The 19,284-nt window shown below is 41.2% G+C and overlaps 1 protein-coding gene across 1 annotated transcript in view; it reads left to right on the top strand.

Moving 5' to 3' along the window:
- Positions 1 to 478: 478 nt before the first annotated feature.
- The window catches only part of cxadr (CXADR Ig-like cell adhesion molecule), a 40,441-nt gene continuing 21,635 nt past the window's right edge, over positions 479 to 19,284 (top strand). The window contains exon 1 of the mRNA XM_075486463.1: positions 479 to 665. Within this exon, the coding sequence (XP_075342578.1) occupies positions 614 to 665 (52 nt within the window). The 5' untranslated portion in view covers positions 479 to 613. The remainder of the gene's footprint in view (positions 666 to 19,284) is intronic.

The raw sequence follows: 19,284 nt of genomic DNA, 5'->3' as shown, positions 1-19,284 counted from the left end.
ACATTAGCAGGTTTGTGCAGAACATAACAGTCTTTTGAAGAGATCCCTTTCATCTGAATCAGGTGTGTTGAAGCAGGGAAGTATCTAAGACTTGCAGGACAGCGGCCTTCGAGAACTGACTTTAGACATCACTGAAGTATGGAATCATCATCCCATTAAGCTTTTTCAAAGTAACCTTTAGCTACATTTGTGACACAATTTAATCAAATCGGTCATGACAATGTGGATCTAACCAGTTGCGTTGAAATTTTAAGTGTACCCCGAAGACAGGAAGGGAAAGTGACCCAAAGTGCTAATCGTTGCGGTGATTATATCTACGGTTACCATTGTTGCCATGGTAAACAGTGGTGAAGTTCCGTGTTGCTGCCGGCAGAGGGCGTCACTACATTTAGAATCGAACGTCCAACCGTTTGGTCACGTGACACCCTGCTGCGCGCTTCGGCTGTGCACCTGCACCAAGAGTGGCGGCGGAGGAGGAGGAGGAGGAGGAGGAGTGGAATTTGGATGCTTTGGTTGGGCTGAGCTGATCTGAGCTACCGCTTTTCACTCGAATTCAGTACAAGTTCCTCGACCAAGTTTCTCTTAAGAAGTGTTGGACTAGCTAAAAACAGAAATGGAGCTTTCGACAGCCCGGCTTTGCTTCACAATGTTGGGCCTTTTGGCAGGTAAGTTTTCCAACACCAGGCGACGCGGAGCCAGTTTGATATAATGATGTTTCTGTTTTTCGTTCAGTAAAACGGCAGCGAGCGGTCCCGCAGACCGGTCAGTTTTGTAAACGAGGTGTGTTACCGCTCTTGTTGAGTTTAAAACACGCTGAACTTTAGGTCGTGTTTTTATTACTCCAAAGTTAATGATCGATAAATAGCGTCGGTGATTAACCTTCTCACATTTTAAAGCACTTTCGTGAAACTCCGACCCAAGGTCCGTTTAGTTGCCGAACCCACCAGAACAAAGCTACCAAAACGGGTTCAAATCGAAATAGTAAAACTCTTATAAAGTTATTTTTATCTGTAAGAAGAGTTTGTTTCTGTCTTTTTTTTTTTTTTAATCCAAATATTTGTTTGCCTTATCACCAAAAAAAAAAGAGAAACGTGAGGAAAATTTGATCTGGCGATTTATTTGAGCTTGCTTACGCCATTTTATGCGTTATTTTTTAAATAATATATATTTATATACATCTCAATAACCCCAATAGAATAACACTTGGTTGACTCTTCTCATTTGGCTTCCCATGTGGTCGTTTTAAGGGAGTTTTAATTATCGGATTGGTTGTTACAGAAATAGGAAGGCAGATTAATTTAAGGGAGGGTTCAATGCGAGAGATTCACACTCTTCCTGAGTGTGATTTCTTTTGGTTTATCGTGTGGTGGTTAACACAATAGCTTTATCCGCTTTTAAACCTGTGGCTGAAGGACTTCAAAGTGCTGGATTGTTTTATTTTTTTCTGGTCTGCCATCTGCCCACAGTTTGAACCCCCCCACACCCTTCATCCCCTTCCCCTGTCTGAAATCCTCTCTATCACATCCATTTAAATACATGCATGCTTGTGTTGACAGATCTTTTTATGCAGATTTACATGATTCAAAGGTAGACTTATTGGTGTGTTAGTTGTTGACACTTTTTTTTTTTTTTTTAGTGGTAAACATCTGACTGGATTAGTTGCAATTTACAGTCAACGATTTAACTGAAATTCAGATGATTTATCATTTGGCTATGAAGCCGTGAGAGCCAAACCACATCTTTAAATCTAATTTGGACAAATATCTTTGAGGCTTTTTACTTGGGGGAAGTAATATTACATAACAAAATACTTTCACACAACTACATGCGATTATTAGAGATGGATTTTTTTAAATGCACGATAAGGAATGATTTAACCACTGGCGTCTCTCTTGTGTGCTGGAATTTACACTGAAACTACAAGCTTGCTCCTCCTACTTTGAGTAATGGTGTGAAACTTCAGCTCTGGGGTTGTCTTCTGGCCTCGCTCAGTGGTAGTTATTGAAATATTTTCTCTGCAATGGGTCGAAGCCACAGAGCCCCAATCAGGGCAGTGACATTCCTCTCTTCTGATTAGTTTGAGGTTTAATGCGGTGATTAAATGCTTTTAGTTTAGGATCTCGGAGCACATCTCTCCATGTCAAACTCTTGTGTTATTGTGTGCAATATAAGTCTGACATACTGTGTTGTTTACTGTCTTTTGTCTCGTGATTCACATTGTTGCGTACACTAGTCTGGGCTCATTACCATTTAAATGGCACCATGGTCTCATTATTAGAGCGCTGTTCCACTTCACCACACACGAACAGTAACTGCCAGACTCATAGCAGTCTTTTAACTTGGCTTAGAAAAATACATGGTGCTATACAAACCTTTCTTTAATGGCAACATAACAAGTCGGGTGTTTCTGCTCCAAATTCTATGCCCTATTTGTCCTGTTTGTATGAGGTACTTAATTCATATCCAACCCTGACAAAAGAAGGACATTACTAATAGGGAGAGTAAGGCAATGTATGTGTTTTTGTTAGACAAAACATCACACTAAAATAGTTCTGTATATTTAGGCTATATGTCATATTTGCAATATAAATACCAGTTGCAAAATAAATGTTTTTTACGTTGAAAATAATTCAAAATCGCGTACTTAACATTGGAGAAAGATTGAATATTTTCCAGAGAAGTGAAATAAAGGAGCATCTTCTCCACTTGTAATATTCGTGTTTGTGGCTCCTTGGTTCATACTAATGAATTGTTTTCACCATTTTAACAGAGCCACCATATTGTTTTTTTTTATGATGTATAAAAAGCTGCCATCATCTCTGAAGTTCTTTACACCGGTTTCTTTAACAACGGTGTGCTTTTTAGGAGGAGAGGCCGCCTGAATTTTGAATTTTCCCCCATTGGGGTATGAATAAAGTATTATTCTATTCTGAAGATGAAGAGCTTTCAGATCTTTGTCTCTTCTGAAAGGAGCTGGTGCAGGCTCTGCTGCTACTTGCACGACAGCCAATCACACGGGCAGAAATTGTCACCCTAGTAACCAAAAAATGGAGGAGAAGCCATTCTGATCATGTTTATCTCCAAGTTGTATTTGTGTGTTGTGTACAGAAATAGAATAATAGTAAATGTGGGAAAGCTAATTTTTTGTGACGTTTATGTGACATTAGGGGAAAAAAATAATTATTGTTTAAGTCTCACCAAAATTGGACTTTTGAAATTAATGTAAGCATGTTAGTGTGACTGAAATCGTACCAAAATCGAGTGCTCAAACCCGGATTTACCCACACTGACGATTGGGGATTGAATCATGCCTGCATGTCTACGTTCAGCTCGCCTCGAATGGGCCTGGGCGCCCTGCACATGCAGTTCCAATTAAATGTATATTAAAACAGTCGTATTCACAAGGAAACGGCTCTCAGTCAGATGTTTCTTTTTGTGAGTAACAGAAAATCAGCCTGTTAAACCCACGTGTAAACTAGTGATTTCTCACCATTCGAGGAACTTAAACACAATGTCTGTGCAGTGAGTTCTGCTATACTTGCGTGTGCGGTGATCTCCCACAGAGACAGTTTGAAGTGACTTGATGTTTTGTGTGTTTTTTTTCACACAGTCCACAGCATTGCGGCGTCAGACTTGCTTCATTTATTAGCCCGACTCCACGCCTGTATGTGTAAAATGTTAGAGCCACGGTGGTTCGATTAAATGGCTCAGTCGAGCTGAAACTTGAGCTTAAATCAGCTGTGTGTGTGAGAGCACGGAGGGTGTGAGCTGCTAGCTGATTGTGAGCTACTTTTCTGATTGGAAAGAAATGAATTATTAGACTTAAACCCTAATTTGTTTCTTTGAATACATCATCCATAAGATCACCCAAAAAACACTGTTTGCTGTGGTTAGCCCAGACTGGTATGCCTGGTCACTTCCCCAGTACTGTTTAGATCAAAGTGAAGTGTTTTTGACTTGGGAGGTGAGCAGCTACAAAACACAGTTGCCTTATAAGCCTAAAACCAAAGGCCCTGGCCAAACACTTGTTGCTTAGTTACTATTTCAAAACAGACGCACACACACAGGGAGTGTGCTGGTGCTCGAGAGGGCTACCCTCCCCCTTGTTTCCTCGAAGTATCAGCTCCTCATTTATAGTATCTTACACAATAGTTATTGTAGATATATTGAATATCTTGGAAGTTGTAGAGGTTTTATCACAACAACTGTTAGATATTCTACCAAGCCAATCAGTGTTAATTTCGTCAACCAGGACGATGACGAATATATTTCGTTAACGCCCCTTTTTCCCGTGACGATGACGCACAAAATTGCTTCCAGAAAATAAAAATATGACGAGAATAAAAAATGATTTTCGTTATTGAGACTAAGACGAGACGAAATTTACAAGCCATGGACGAATGGACATTAAAAAATGTAATTGTTTATAATTAATTTGTAATTTGTAATTGTTAATATAAATGTTTCTTGAACTTCAGAAGATTACGCGCTGTTGCCCTGTTTGTCCCTGCACGGCGCCTGTCCCACAGTGCCTCGCGCAGCTCAATCAGTCAAGTAACGTAGCCGATAGCAAGCTATAACTTAACCATAGCTAGTTCAACTTTGCAGTCCAGTCATGGCGTCGGGCTCGGATACCGGTATACGGTTTGTTGGAGCTGGGCGAAAACAACGCCTGGATGTATGGAGCCATTTCGTTTACAACGCGAAGGACAACAAAACAACCTGCATGATAATGATTGATCATGCCGCCGATGCCGGTGGTGGCCAAGATGAGAAGTTCTATTCTGCACAGTGTTATATAAATAAAATAGAGAAAAAGAGAAGCAGTGTGTGGAGAAGTTCTATTATGTACAGTGTTGTAGCCTAGCAAGCCAGACCCGTACAGCAAATAGCTGTACAGGGGTCTAGTGACGCTGGATAGCAGTGTGGGCGGGATAAACGGCTGTCTGTCAAGTTCAACGCCACACAATAGGATGGCGCAACAACCAATCAGAGCGATGAAGAAGTTTTACGTAGTCAACGCGATGTGGTTTGTAGTCTATGGCCTGAAAAGCTGATTTCTCTTAAGCTCTAAACTCTGTAAATATATAACTTTAGCAACATTTGAAACATTTTCAGGCGAGAAAGTAGTCGTTTAGACCCCCAAGGTGTTGAAAATCTGACAAAATACCGGCTATTTACAATTTTGTTCAGACGAATTCAGCGCTGCTAAAGCTAGCCGCAGTGAGTAACGCATTTCCGGTTTTGACTGCTCTCGTCCCGTTAACGGAATTTGACCGTTCAAATGCCTTACCGGAGAGTTTTGTCAGCTCTGAGACGAAGATCGGCCCGCCGTCTTCGGTACATCATGCTCGCAATCGACTGGGGAAAGCCTGTTCGCCGGGCGCAGCCATTGTTTACCTCTCTCTTGAACTTTTTTTTTTTTTTTTTTTTTAAACTTCTCTCTGGAACTACACACTGAAACGTCGCACCTCTGTCGTCACTAGGTAGCCCGGCCTCCGACCCCGCTCCTCACGATTTGATTGGCTCGATCAACTATTGATTTGGAACGTTGCAAAACGACCACAAGTGACTAGACTAGCCCCGGAGCAAATTCCATTTGCGGCCGCTAGGGGCGTCTAGATTTCTAGGCTAACAGTGTTGACTAAAATGACTAAAATTTGACGAAGACTAAAATTGATTTTCGACATTGTGACTAAGACTAAATTAAAAAAAGCTGACGAAATTAACACTGAAGCCAATATGGTATGTCAAGATGTCACCCAGAGCTGTTGGGTGGAGGCACAAACAGCTCCACCCGAGCCTTTGTCATTGGCCTCACGCAGACGTTAATGACAGGAGGTCACATTTACTTGTCATGATCCAGCAGTGTAATGCCACGACTTGCCTCCTGTTGGCTGAATCATGTTGCCACCACAGCTTCACCCACAGCCAAGCGCCTCTCTACCCAGAGCAGCTTGTCCTTGAGAGTGAAACAGGGATGTGTAGAATCGGATTACTTCTCGGGACATTGCTCTGTCCTCCACAATCTCATGACGGGGACAACCGCCCATGAATATTCACAGCCTCGGACGTTAATATTTTAACATGCCAGCCCTGTCAAAGCCCCGTGCCAAGTCCTGTTCACCTATACCGATCCCACCTTTATTTCAACACATTACCCTACCTCTATCCTCTCCTCCACCCTCCATTTCATATCAGAATTACCAAATGAACAAATTACTACCTTCCAGAGCATCAGTGAATATGATTGATCGTGGTTCTTGCTTCAGAGTCCGGTTAATGGTTGTGCAGCCACTTTGTATTCAGAGCTCATTCTTTTTTCATAGGTAGGGAGTAAAACTGCGTTCTAGGGCTGCTGCCAAAGCATTTTTGTGGGAAGATATATTGGCAAGATTCTGCTTTAACCCCATGGTCATAAAGTCAATGTTACATTTGACAGATGCCTCAGGTTGGTGTGTCTCATCTGTCAAACTCTTGTAACATGTTGGCTACAGTATTGACCTTACTGAAGCCATTGGGCTCTTCAGTTGCATGCAAATTACAGGCATGCAAACTTGCCACCTTTCGGCGAAATTCGCCGTTTTGAAATCAAAATGGGTCATTCTTCTGAATCGCGTAGATCCGAGGAGAAAAAAAAATGGGGGGGGGGGGGGGGGGGGGGGGGGGTGAGCATGTCAACTAGCGAGTGGAACTGTGAACCTCAAAACTACACTAGACCTATGTGACAACAAATGACTGACAAGAGTGGCGTGTGAGAGAACCACTATCACCAATCAGAAGTGAGGAGGGCGAACCCCTATTCACACCCCCCCCCCCCGGACCACCCCCCTGCTACAATTTGACTGATGTCCTGAAATAGTCTTCATAACGAATTGTGTCGTTAGATCAATTAATGTGCTTTTAATAGTGTCTTTGATACAAGTGTCAGCTAAATGTCTTGATAACAGACTTGAAATAGTCTACAATTCCTCGATATTTCACCGCCTCACAGAACGCTGTTTGTGTTAGTGCTACTCGAGGTAACTGTAGAGTGGCTAACTAGCGCCTTCCACACAAGTTCAGGGCTTTGCTAATACTTTTAGCCAACGTCAATGGAGACCTTAATTGTCGCCGGACTTGGCTTTTTAACGAGGTATGCCCCTTCATAATACCCTCCGATAATCACGGAAAGGGAACATTTTGCCCATTTGAGGAGGTCGTTTCATTCGTCGTGAGTTTATCAATGCAGAGTCCGGAGAGCTCTGCCACAGGTCGTATTTGAGAGTGCGACCCCCATCCCCTCGCTGTTCGCCCACACCCCCGTTGATACCCCCGTTGATGATGACAGCCTACAGGTGCACTCGTGTTCATCCAGTATGATGCACCATCAATCGAAGTTAAAAGGGGGCACAATGTAGGATTACGTAGTGCTCGTGGCATGCATGTCTCAAAACTTACACTGTCATGAAAAATGCCGTTTAACTAAGCTTGCCGCGAGAATGTTTTTCTGTTAGAGTGCCAGCTGTCGATACAAATTTGTCTCTGGCGGTACGTCAAGTGAATTGCTGATATAAGTTTTTCCCGTGGAGCTCGTTTGGCTCGGCATGCCAAACGTTCACTTTCGTGGTTTAATGACAGCGGACCGCGAAAGTGGTCGGGAGAGTCATCGTTCAGGCTATTACTAAGCATAGGCTGTCTTGGGGCAGTAATTAATTAAACGTTTAATCCTACATACTTGTAGTATCCCTTTAAGGACCATGGGACTAAATTTTTCGTTAAATTTAATGTAATTAAATGTATGATACTACAGTTAAATGCTTTTGAAGACCTGTGATGTTATATATCAAACACATAATAGTACAGTAAATGCAATTGATAGGCCTACTGTACCTATAAATTCATCTTTTATGCTGCACAGCTGTTCTCTACTTAATGCAAATGGGACATACTGTATATTTTATAATATATATTTTGTATAATTTACAACTTAATGCGTCTCATGTTTCCGCTTTTCCGCGCGTGCCGTGTGTCCGTGTACCCTTCTCACCTTTTTCACCCCTGACCAGTTTGCATGCCTGAAATTAAACTGGGAGAGAAATTACTGGCTGATCATTTTCTTAATGTGAAAATTAAGACCTGGTGCAGCATGTGAATGTAATTGCATCCTTGTTTAGATGGTGTCTCGGGTCTTAAAGGGTTGGTGCGAGTCAGCCTGCATCATGTTTCTGTCGGCTGGTTTGTTTTATCTGACTTTCTCTCTGTTCTAAATTTTCAAAAGCAAGCACGATCATACACCTTTAAAAGTATCAGTTCCAAAAAATATTTGTATTTTATTTGAGTGGAATAGCAGCAATGTTCTTGGGAGTGACCGTGAGTTGACTTGAAGTCTTAATTGGCTGCTTTTCAGGAACAATTTCAGACCTGTTTCGCCATCTGCCCGAGAGAACTAAGGAATATGTGAATGAGAGCAGCTTTATTCTGAATTTGGCTATATTTTGTATATGTGAGCGCAGGGAGCAGGAGAGAAGCACATTATGTACATACATATAGTACAAATGCTACAGTTTACCATTAGCTTCAGTTTTTACTCTACATTAGCTTAACATTAAGTTAATTTCCCCTTTATTTATTTCTCTAAGCTTATTTTTACATCAGATCATCAGACAGTATTTTTAGTTTTAGATTTTTTTTTGTTTATCTATTATTTGCTTCATGTATTTCCTCCCATCTTTTTTTCAGCATAAACCCATTTATTTCCATGTTTTCTGTTTGTACGGTCAACCGAAAGTGGTGAGGGCTAGAGGCTAGCTTAGCTCTGTATTCTGTAAAGAGCAAATATACTTTGGGCTGATCAAATCGTCACCCCCCCTGGTATGTTTTTATAGATTAATTATCTTATAATTAGAAAAGTGGAAAAGTGAGTTTGACGAATGGGAAATCAGTCAGTCCTCCAGTAATCTTAGTGTATGGCTGTATAGCTAAAGAAAAGGCAGTACTAGGGTTATATATTTAAATGAAATTGAAGAGTGACATTTGAAAAGTCTCCAAAGTGTCAAAAAGTAGATTGAAATACTGCATTTATATTTGTTTGCATCATTTAGAGGAAGGTTTCTGTTTCCATTCAACATTCTTGTCTGCCACTGTTTTTCATAAGTTAACACGAGATGTGGCAGACATTATGTTTTTGCTGAATGAGGTTAAACTATATTTTTCTCATTGATGTTGCGATGTGTAATAAACGCAGCGACCTGTTGAGATTGTTTAACATTTAAACACTTCTGTTTTTCTTTATTACCACCAACAGAGATTTAATAGGCTGATAATAGAGACGCAAAGCACAGATGACAAGAGGTTTTGCACAGTGGCAGAAATTGTGTAAAATATGAGCTGAAAAGAGATTGTCGTAAAAGATAGGGAACAAGAATAACAGTGGGCCTGTATATCAGTTAAAACAAGGTCACAGCGGTGCTGATTTTCCTCGCTCTCTTGAGTCCATCGGTCATCATCACTGTGTCGCTCTGTGAGGGCGATAAACAACCCCGAGCACATTCATCACTTAGCCACCTTACGCCCGGCTCTGAAGTGCCCACAAAGCCCTCCATCCTAATGAGGAATAAGAGGCTCCGTTACAAATAAGCTGTTCTCAGTGATAAGTTTTCACGTCCGTTATATCTCAAACGAACATTACCAGGGTGTGCTTTTTCTATTATTAAAAGCCTAAATAAATAATATCAATAACTACTTGCATCAGAAGATGCTATTGAGATTGTTTTGACAGACAAAACAACTAAAACCTGATGTGTATTACAACCAATCTGCCTAATTAATAGAAGAAATCAAATCAAACCTGAAGCTGAGGCGTAAAGCCATTTGGCTTTCCTTTTTTTTCCTCTTGCCATTCCACATATGTTGGATGTTTGGGAAGACTGCAGCTGCGTTTATAATTGCAGTTTGATGCTGTGATAATTTTTAAGCTGGTGATTACGAAACCCTTTTAACAATGAAAACGGTGTGCATAAGCAGTGACTGCTGTTTGAGGCGTTAGATATCAGACTTAAAGGGATAGTTCGCCTCTTTTGACATGAAGCTGTATGACATCCCATCTTAGCAATATCGTTTATGAACATTGACTTACCCCCTGCTGCGTCCTGTGAGCCGAGTTCCAGCCTCGTTTTGGCGATGACAAAAGTAGTCCTGCTAGTTGTCTGGGGTTTCAAAAATAAAGGGTTTTGCTTCTCAAAACAATATGTGTTCAAAAGAGTTTGCATCACAAAATCGTTCTCCAGGAAAAAGTCAGACCTTACAATCGCTTGGCGCTATTTTCTCTCCCTTCGTATCACTGCGTGCTGCCGACAGCCGCGCCTGTTACGGCGTTTACTCCTCGATCTGCACGGGTAACACAGCACGCATTGATAGGAAGGGAGAGAAAATAGCGCCAAGCGATTGTGAGGTCTGACTTTTTCCTGGAGAACGATTTTGTGATGCAAATATATTACTCGCATTAACGCATATTGTTTTGAGAAGCAAAACGCTTTATTTTTTAAACCCCAGCCAACTAGCCGGACTACTTTTGTCACCTCAAAGCGAGACTTGAACTCGGCTCACAGGACGCAGCAGGGGGTAAATGATATTGCTAGTATGGGATGTCATACAGCTTCATGTCAAAAGAGGCGAACTATCCCTTTAAGATAGAATGAGATGGTGATGTAACTGTGGGAGAAGGACAACTTTCTCCCTGCACTAAGCTCCAACTCAACAGCAGTGCAGAAGAAAACAGAAGAGGGGGTTCAAACAAAACAAAAGCGCTGTTTGAACAGATGTATACAGTGTTACACAATGACTTTACTGTACATAGCTCTGTAGCCAGTGGAAACTCGGAAGAAAACCAACCTTTACCTGCACGCTGCACATGCACTTCCTTCCAAGTTCTTTCCAAGGCGCCATGTGGGTGTGAGCAATAGTTCTCCAGACTTTCTGAAGACTTTTCAAAGTTTTTCTTTGGACTCTGGCTGCTTTTCAACTCATATTCAGTCCAGTCCTGGTACTCTTTCAGGACATTTTTGTTAAGCTACTTCATACTGATCTATTAAACATTCAAGGCACCTCACTCAAGGGATGAACCAGCGTTGTGTCTAAAAAAACAACAAAAAAAAATAGTTGCAAACAACCACTTTTTCAAGATAATACAGTTTGACGGGCTTTAAATTGTATTTTTTGTTCCAACAAGTTGAAGAAACTGAACAAGAGTAGGATAAAAGAAGTGTCAGGCTTAAAAAACTATGTACAGCAGATGAACCATATCTGAAAGGGATGTCCTTAAGAAAGTGGACCTGACACAGGACCTGAGAGATGCATCTGGACCTTCAGTTGATCCATCTACTGTTGGCCCAAGCCTCATCAGAAATGGTCTCCATGGAAGGGTGGCTGTCAAGAAGCCATTCTTAAGGAAGGGAAACGGGGAGAAAAAGGCTGAGCTATGCCAAATGTCACAAGAAGTGGACTGAAAATCAGTGGCAACAGGTCTGATGGAGGGATGAATCCTCCCCAACCCAGCCAACATCCAAAGAAAAGCTTTGGGATGTTCTTTAAGACGAATGGAGAACTTTTCCTGAAGACTACTTCAAGAAATAACAAGAAAGCTCTTGTTATTGTGTTAAGAAAACACACACATAAACACCCTGAACTAGATGTCTCAGTGTAAAGATACAGTGTGATATGCATGTTCCCAGGGTGCTGATGTGCTGCTCACTCCCTGCACACCTGCTAGCCAGGTGTCATCTCAGCTCTTAACATACTTGAGCCTCTGAGAGATTATTTGTTGTGTAGCGTTATTGTGTCGGGCACAATGTGGCTTTATCATGTACAACAGTCTTTAAAATGTATCATGACGATACATTGTTGGTCTGTAGTTTTGGCTTCCAGTCGAAGCGTCTTTATATATTTTATTGTGTGTCAGACCTGAGTTCTGAGAGTGGTTTTATTTTGTCCTCCAGCAGTATAAACAGAAGGTGAGGGGAATTTGGTGGATAGGGGGTTGGAGGTAGAGCAGCTGTTGAAGGAGCCATTTATAGCCCCTTATCTCATTGAAAAACATAGCGTATAGTTGGTATTGTGAAAAAGACAAATGAGTGTTGTATGTCACATTCTTGATTTGCTCTGTTGATTTTTCTCCTTGTGTTGCTTCGATTCAAATTAGTCTCTGTGTGTCAGTTGAATGTTTGATGTTAACTGCTATAGATATGTAATGCCTTGTGTTTCTGTAAAAAGGGATTTGTTATGGAAAAGATGCCTTAAAGGGCCTTACAGGCCTTAAAGTTGCCATGCACATAATCCTGCTATGAACCATTTTTAAAGAGCTACGATTGCTCGTATAATGATTTTTAGAATTAAATTCAATCTTTTGTGTGGTGAATTTTTATGATGCGGTGTGAATCTCGTTAGGAGGGTAAAATTAGAACGGATCCCGGAAAATCCCATTTATTGTGACATTTTTACCCTTCATAAGCAAAACTGTTGCTAAACTGAAGCCAGAGGCTGCGTTGAAAAGCCTCAGAATTTGCAAAAAGTATCAACTTTAGGGTTTAAATGCCTTGTTGACTTTGTTCCAGTATCGGTCCTCTGTCTGCACTGTCATGCAAGATTTATAGTTTTTTTTTTTTTTTTTTTCAAACTACTAAATGTGCTCCATAAAATTAGTTGGTGGCATCCTTCTTATAAATAGACAGTATTTGAATAAAATATAAATAGTGTCTGCTTGCCTTTCGGGCTTTCTAAACATAAATGGCACATGGCTCGTATGGCGTGCCGCATCCGTCGGCTCCAGAGGATTGAAATGAGGTAACGCAGCTTCGCTGAGTTTCCGTTTCAACATGTCTTGAAAGTGCGAACTTCAAACTATGAATCAGTTTTATAGTTTTAAATGATATTTATAGGCCAAGTAAAAACAGACTTATGATCATTATTTATGCTTTTTTCTGAATATTGTCGTTTGGTCCAGGAAAAAACGGTAAAAAAATGGCTATGATTTTCACGGTAACAATTTGTAGTCCAATGTGTTTATACAGTATGTTGAAATAAAAAAAGTAGTTGTAAAGTCACACATGTGAGGTTGAAATATATGAAGGTAAAATTAGTTATACCTCAGACCCCAGAGGGTTAAAAAGACTTAAAGTCAAGCTGTCTCTCAGGTGGAAAACAAACTGACATTTCTGTCCGTTTCAACCTGCTATTTTCAATATTTATGTTATGCAGCCATCATCAAGGTTAGCTCCAATAATTACACAATTTAATTGTGACAGGCTTGAAAAATGTCTCTAAATTGTGACTAAATGGTCTAGTTTGGAGCGTTGCTGTATATCTATGACCTCCATTTGCCCATAATGGTTTTCAAGTAGGTGTTCAAACAGTGTGAATATTTGCCACCACCCCTGTCCTTTATTAATATTCTCCTCCGCTGACGTTTTTTGCTCCTGGATCTCTGTTGGATGTGTAGGTATGATGACCAGCACAGCTGCTGCTGTGGGGTATAGAGCAGGCTCAGAGCCCAAACTAGACCAAGGTCAGCAAGCCACAACAGACATTTAATTACTGTAGTGCATCTCGTCACCATGTGAGGAAATCGGCATCTGGCACCGTTGATGAGATTGAAGTGAGAATAGCTCTATGACTGGCTGGTTTATGGTGGTCAAAATGCACATTACTGCACAACTTTAATGACAAGTGCTGCTGTTTTAATAAGCGGGCACACAGAGGCAGCCACGCTGTAGCTTTTGCTGTTAAGTTCCAGAGGAACCAGCTGTTAAGTATCTTAATGGATTCCATGTATAATTCATGGGCACACACAGAGCTGCGTGGCTGGCTGACTTTTTCTGGGTGGCTAATAATTAGAAAAAGAGTAAATCCGTCACACAGGCTCTCACCACAACGGCTTCTTTCACAAGGTGTAGGGGGGAGCATTGCCTTTATTTTTAGAACAGAACATCCACCTGAGGAGAATTTAAAATTACTACCTCGGTGCTTGAGTTGTAAATGAATGACCTGCAGACGTTTAAAAAGATCCCCTCACTGTCTGCAGTGTCACCTGAAGTAATGCCTCTTTCACACGGTGATATTCAACGTCTATTGGTCCCTTTCCACATTCGTATTGTTAGATAGCAGTTGATTCTTCGTTGTTGCCATTAATGCTAGATGAAGGTCCAGCAAGCTGCAGCATTTGATATGTATCACTATCCACATGGGCTTCAGTGTTGATGAGCGGTAAAGGTTGATGTTGCATGTACTTGAGCACACGTTGCCAGAAACTCTCTCTTTATTATTGTTGTATTTACAAACCACATTACAGTAGGTTAAAAGTCATTGTGCTGTGTCTCAGACGCTTCACTGAGATTATCTACTTGTCAGCTTGATCCAACGTGTCCTATAAGCAGTGTTTGGCTGACTGTCTAGACTACTCTGAGTTCAGACCTTTTTAGATGTCATTAGAGCCATCAGGAAGTTGGCTTGTACAGCAGGTTTCAGGCAAAAGCACTTTACTACAGGCACTACATGCTTAACAGCCACATGACCTTGCATAATCTACACTGTCAGGTGCCAGGCTTCTTGTAAGGTTTTTTACTTTTTACTACGTATGCTGGATTAATCAACAAACTCTTTGTCCTAACAGAACATTTCCAGTCCTTTTCTAAGGAATATAACGGCTGCTTGAAACAAGGGTTTGTTTTTTTATTGAATCGCAGCCCAATTTTGAAATCTTTATATTCTTCATTTTATCTTTAGTAGCCGTGCTTTTCTTTTACATGGAGTTATTGTTCTTTACGTGGTATTTATTGGTTACAGAGGACTCTTAATATTCCTATCTGGACTTCACAACGTAAACAAATTAACGGGAAAACAATGTAGCGCATAATCGAGCGCAATTGTGCCACATTAATGTAGTTGTACAGGTGTGGTTGTGTTTCTGGTGATACAAATCTGACATTTCAGGAGCCACTTTCAATTAAAAGCACTCAGTTTTAATGTGGAGCTTCCACAAAGAGCATGATGCTCATCTCAAATTGTCATCAATAATCTGTGCGAGAGACAAGGCTTCTGTTTGCTTTTACCGGCCTCTTGAGTTTTGCAAGCGCGCCCGTGGATCCCGAACGCCAATTGTGACCTGTTGACCTGACTAGAAACACTGGGCAGGACCATGAATGAGGTCACGGTTTGCAGGTCCAATCGACTCTCTCAGTAAACCTAACTGATCCTGTTGGGCCTTGCTGTGAACAGACACACACAGGCTGTTCCTTTGTTGCAGTTTGGACAAGGTAAGTGTTCACTTGGCTCGCTGTAGACTTAAACACTTTTCTTGCTGTTACCATGGTAACACAGTCTGTACCCAGATCAGCTGTTTGTTTGTGCTCCCTTTATTAACCAGAGAATACTACAGCAGCGTATTTTTGATTTGCCATTTGTAAGCGTCTTCAACAGCAAATCATGAAAGATGTGTGGGTAGCGGCTCATAATCTAGGTGGATGTGGGTCTCTAGTGTTAGCTTTTGCCACCACTGCTCTTTGACTTGGTGTCAGTTTCATGCTCTGGAGTTTAACATTCATTGGGAGTAACATATATGTTGACACAAAGGGTTTTTAATGTTCTCTAAAGGGAGTTTCTGTCCACTTTGCACCAATCAGATCTTAAACATTCTTGCTTGAATCTAATCGAATGGATCTAATTAGCCTTTCGGGGTTGAAATAACTTTCTTTTTTTGCTACAGCACACAGCATAACTCCTAGAATGTTGGATGCCTTCAAAGATCAGCTCTCCGTCTTAAATGGGCTTTACTGCTTTTATCTCTAGTGTCCAGATTCTCTGCTTTTCTTCCAGTGTGACTTGCCTCATCTCATGCACAATTAAAGAACACAACATGCAGATTAAATGCCAGTGGTGCTGCTTTTTTTGTGTGTGCAAGATAGCCGAGCCGGTGCAGCAAAGTTATTTTTAACATTTGCATTCGTGTCTTGTCTGTTGTCGTTGTAAGTCTACAAGCCCGGCCGTTTAGAACTCTCTCCTCATGTTGAGGCTGAGAGTGCGAGCTGGAGGCATGAATAAACCCAGCGGTTTTAGTTAAGCTGTAACAACAACTGACAGTTTTCGCCTACAGCGTCCTACAAGACTCTCCACTCAGGTGCATTTACTACACCTGGCTTCAAGAACCTCCGAGTGAATCGGTTTCTCTGCCTGTGCAGAGTAAAAAGAGAAAGGGAAAAAGGGATTATCCATCTGGTTATCTTTTAACAGCAGCCTTATCTTGATGTCCTGCTGTAGTGTCTCCACCACACAGAGGACAGGAAGGCACTGTCTCTGTTGTTACACCTCCACAAAGACCCCATTCTGCCTGCTGTGATCGCTTTGGACAGGATGAGCAGGGTTTAGAGCGAATGGATGTTTTTAAATGCATTTGAAAAGGAATTGATGTTTCAGCGGTTATTACAAAGTACTTTGTCAACATGCCACTTTTGCTCGAGTCCTCAGGCAGGTTTCACCAGCAATCAGATATATATTTTCAATGAAATGCGCTACATTGGCCCTGCTGCGTATTGATGGCACGCTGTTGGAATAAAATGAATATAGGGCTCTGTATTTTTGACCAATGTCCAGAGCTTCTACAATCATGCAATGTCCTTCAGGCAGGGGGCCTAATTTTAGACACGAACCCAGAGGAAATTCATGAGCAAAGCAGACACATTGACTGCCTCCTGGCCAATACAGCTGATAGCCATACGTGCCTCTGCACTACATGGAAAATAGGTTACTATGTAAATATAGCATAGGCAGAGGTAAAGTGTTAAGGGAGTTAGTCTTTGCTAGTCTACAGAAAGCTGAAGAACATTGTTAAAATCACGATGCAAAACGCCTGCTGAAATTGCTTACTTTTATTTATCATTTACCTCCTAAAAAAAGTTGGAAAATATTATGGTTAGTGAGCTCTCATTGAAAGTAAGTCATTTCCAATCATGCTCAAAATATGCTGAGCTCCATCTGAAGGAACAAGGGAGGAAACCAGGAATTCAGCTGGAGCCATTTGTGTTTAGATTCTTGATATTTTATACTTGCCACTTAACTGTCTGCAATTTGTACTGACTCCTTAATCCTTTCAGCGGTCTGGCAGCGGTCCATGAGTCTTTCGGTCTTCATAGGTGTTTTCCTGACATTCACTTTGTGTGTGGCTGCGCTTACCGCAGCACCTTTAAAGTTAAATAAAAACAAGCCTTCAGATGACTGGGCCAACAGGGTAGAGTTGTTGGTGTGATTTGATCCAGTCGGTATGAGGAAGTAGTTTGTTATCACATGTGAGACTAAAACTCTGTTCATTCTCACGATTCCTGGTGAACATTTCTTAGTCAAACATCCAACACTCCTCTGACTGAGGAGATAAATTTGCTGAGCTCTGGAAATTCCAGTGTTGTGAAATTATTATTTTTTTTGTGGAGTCTTCAGGTTTTTGTAGACTTACATCTGTGTTTCAACGAAAATCTTCCATTGTGATATCCACACTCTGCTGATTTAAGCTGACTTTTTGAGTGTTCACCTTTCCGCCATAAGCACAGTCACAAGGAACTCGTTTGCCTCTTTTTAGTGTTTTTTTTTTTTTTCTGCACTTGTGAGTTGTAATATTTCCACTCGGAGTCCATCAACAGTCCGACCGAAGTAGCTGCAATCTGCTGCACTTGAGTCTCAGTGTTTGATCAGCAAAGTTGCCTCCTGATCACAGTTGGCACGGTGCCCTGGGGCCCAAGCAAGGGCCGGGGCGCCGACAGGAGCCTGGGTTGTATCAGACGCTTTATTTGTTTTGGGGGCTGAGAGGGATAGGATAGGCATTAACATGGCTGCCTCCCCCCTTGTTCATAGAAACTCCTGTGTCAGGAGAGAAAAGCCCCGTGGCTCTACCCCACTGAGACATGTGGTTCTCATTTCTCTGGTTCACAGTAAGCTGCTGAAAGCTTAGACAGCAAATACCTGCATTTATTAGACATTGTTTTCTTTTAACAGCCTTACCCAGCCCTCATTTGTTATTTGTTTTACCCAAAAAAATTTGGTAACTACAGGTTGTCTTTTTTTTTTTACTTTGACACAGACTCTTGATTAAACATATTCTCATGATTGATTTAAAACTTTTGATGCAAAAATAAAAATGCATTTGAATATTTTTATTTCGCACAAGTGTTCGCTTACTGCTTGCAGAGATGTTTCAAAATATTTTTGCCTCCTTGCAAAATGAGGAGAACATGATTTTCTAATTACCCTGCTGGCATCTTTGACTGTTGAAAAAAAATCTTTTTCTGTGTGACATCTTTTTCTACATTCAGGCATTTTTAGAAACGTGGTGTTTTTTTGGGTCTATTGAATGCCTCATATTTCGTGTCAGTTCCTTTGTTTTATTTTCCTCCCTGCATGACTCTATTGGCATGACTGCTATTGTTTCCCCCGAGGATGTTATCAGAAGTTATCTGTTTGCCGCTCCTTGCACTGGCTTCTTGCCTATCAGCTTTATGGCAGAGGCAGCCCCCACATTGTCATCAGCTCACCATGTCCCTGGGCTTCAACAAATCCTGAAGGACAGAGGCCTTTTTTATGTGTGCATGCATGCGCGTCTTTTCGCAGGTCTGAGATACTACAGATGCTGGGTATTGTTATCATACTCTTCAGGGGGCTTCAGATAAATTTGCTCTCCCCTCCCAGGGAGGGAGTTGGAGTTGCTGGGAGGGAGAGATGAGTAAACAAAGTTGCTTTTAGTGGTCTTGAGTGTAGCTTTAGAGCAGTTCATGGTGGTAGAGAAATAAGATCCTCTGTAGTACTAAAGAATGCTAATTTGATCACTTTTACTAGGACTTACAAATTCCACAGTGACGAATCGTCATGATGAAGACTTGAACTTTATTAAATGAATTGGTGTGAATTTGTCCTTCCTATACTTACCTTTCTCACTACTTCGAACCAGGGGTTCCTGCGTTCTCACGGTTGCTCAAAGACTTCCCTTTTTAACAAATTTGTAAGACTCCAAATGAATTAGTGTTATCTGTTTCTTACAGAAGAACAATAAAGTCATTGTAATCATATCAGTGTTAAGTTCATAGGCAGATAATTGGTCGTATGCTGTGGACATTCACAGATATTTTATCGAATGCGTCACCCACAGGCTTGTCTAAAAGCTGTCAAACGCTCAGGCGACCATTTAAAGTGCTCATCATTCATCATTTAATGTTCAATTATGTCAAAATAGCCTTTAAGTCATCCTCACTGGGGATTGATGGCAGCTCTGTG

The sequence above is a fragment of the Odontesthes bonariensis genome, chromosome 16, assembly GCF_027942865.1.
Source record: "Odontesthes bonariensis isolate fOdoBon6 chromosome 16, fOdoBon6.hap1, whole genome shotgun sequence".
Lineage (NCBI taxonomy): Eukaryota > Metazoa > Chordata > Actinopteri > Atheriniformes > Atherinopsidae > Odontesthes > Odontesthes bonariensis.
Note: the sequence above shows the minus strand (reverse complement) of the source record. Positions and strands in the feature narration are given on the sequence as shown.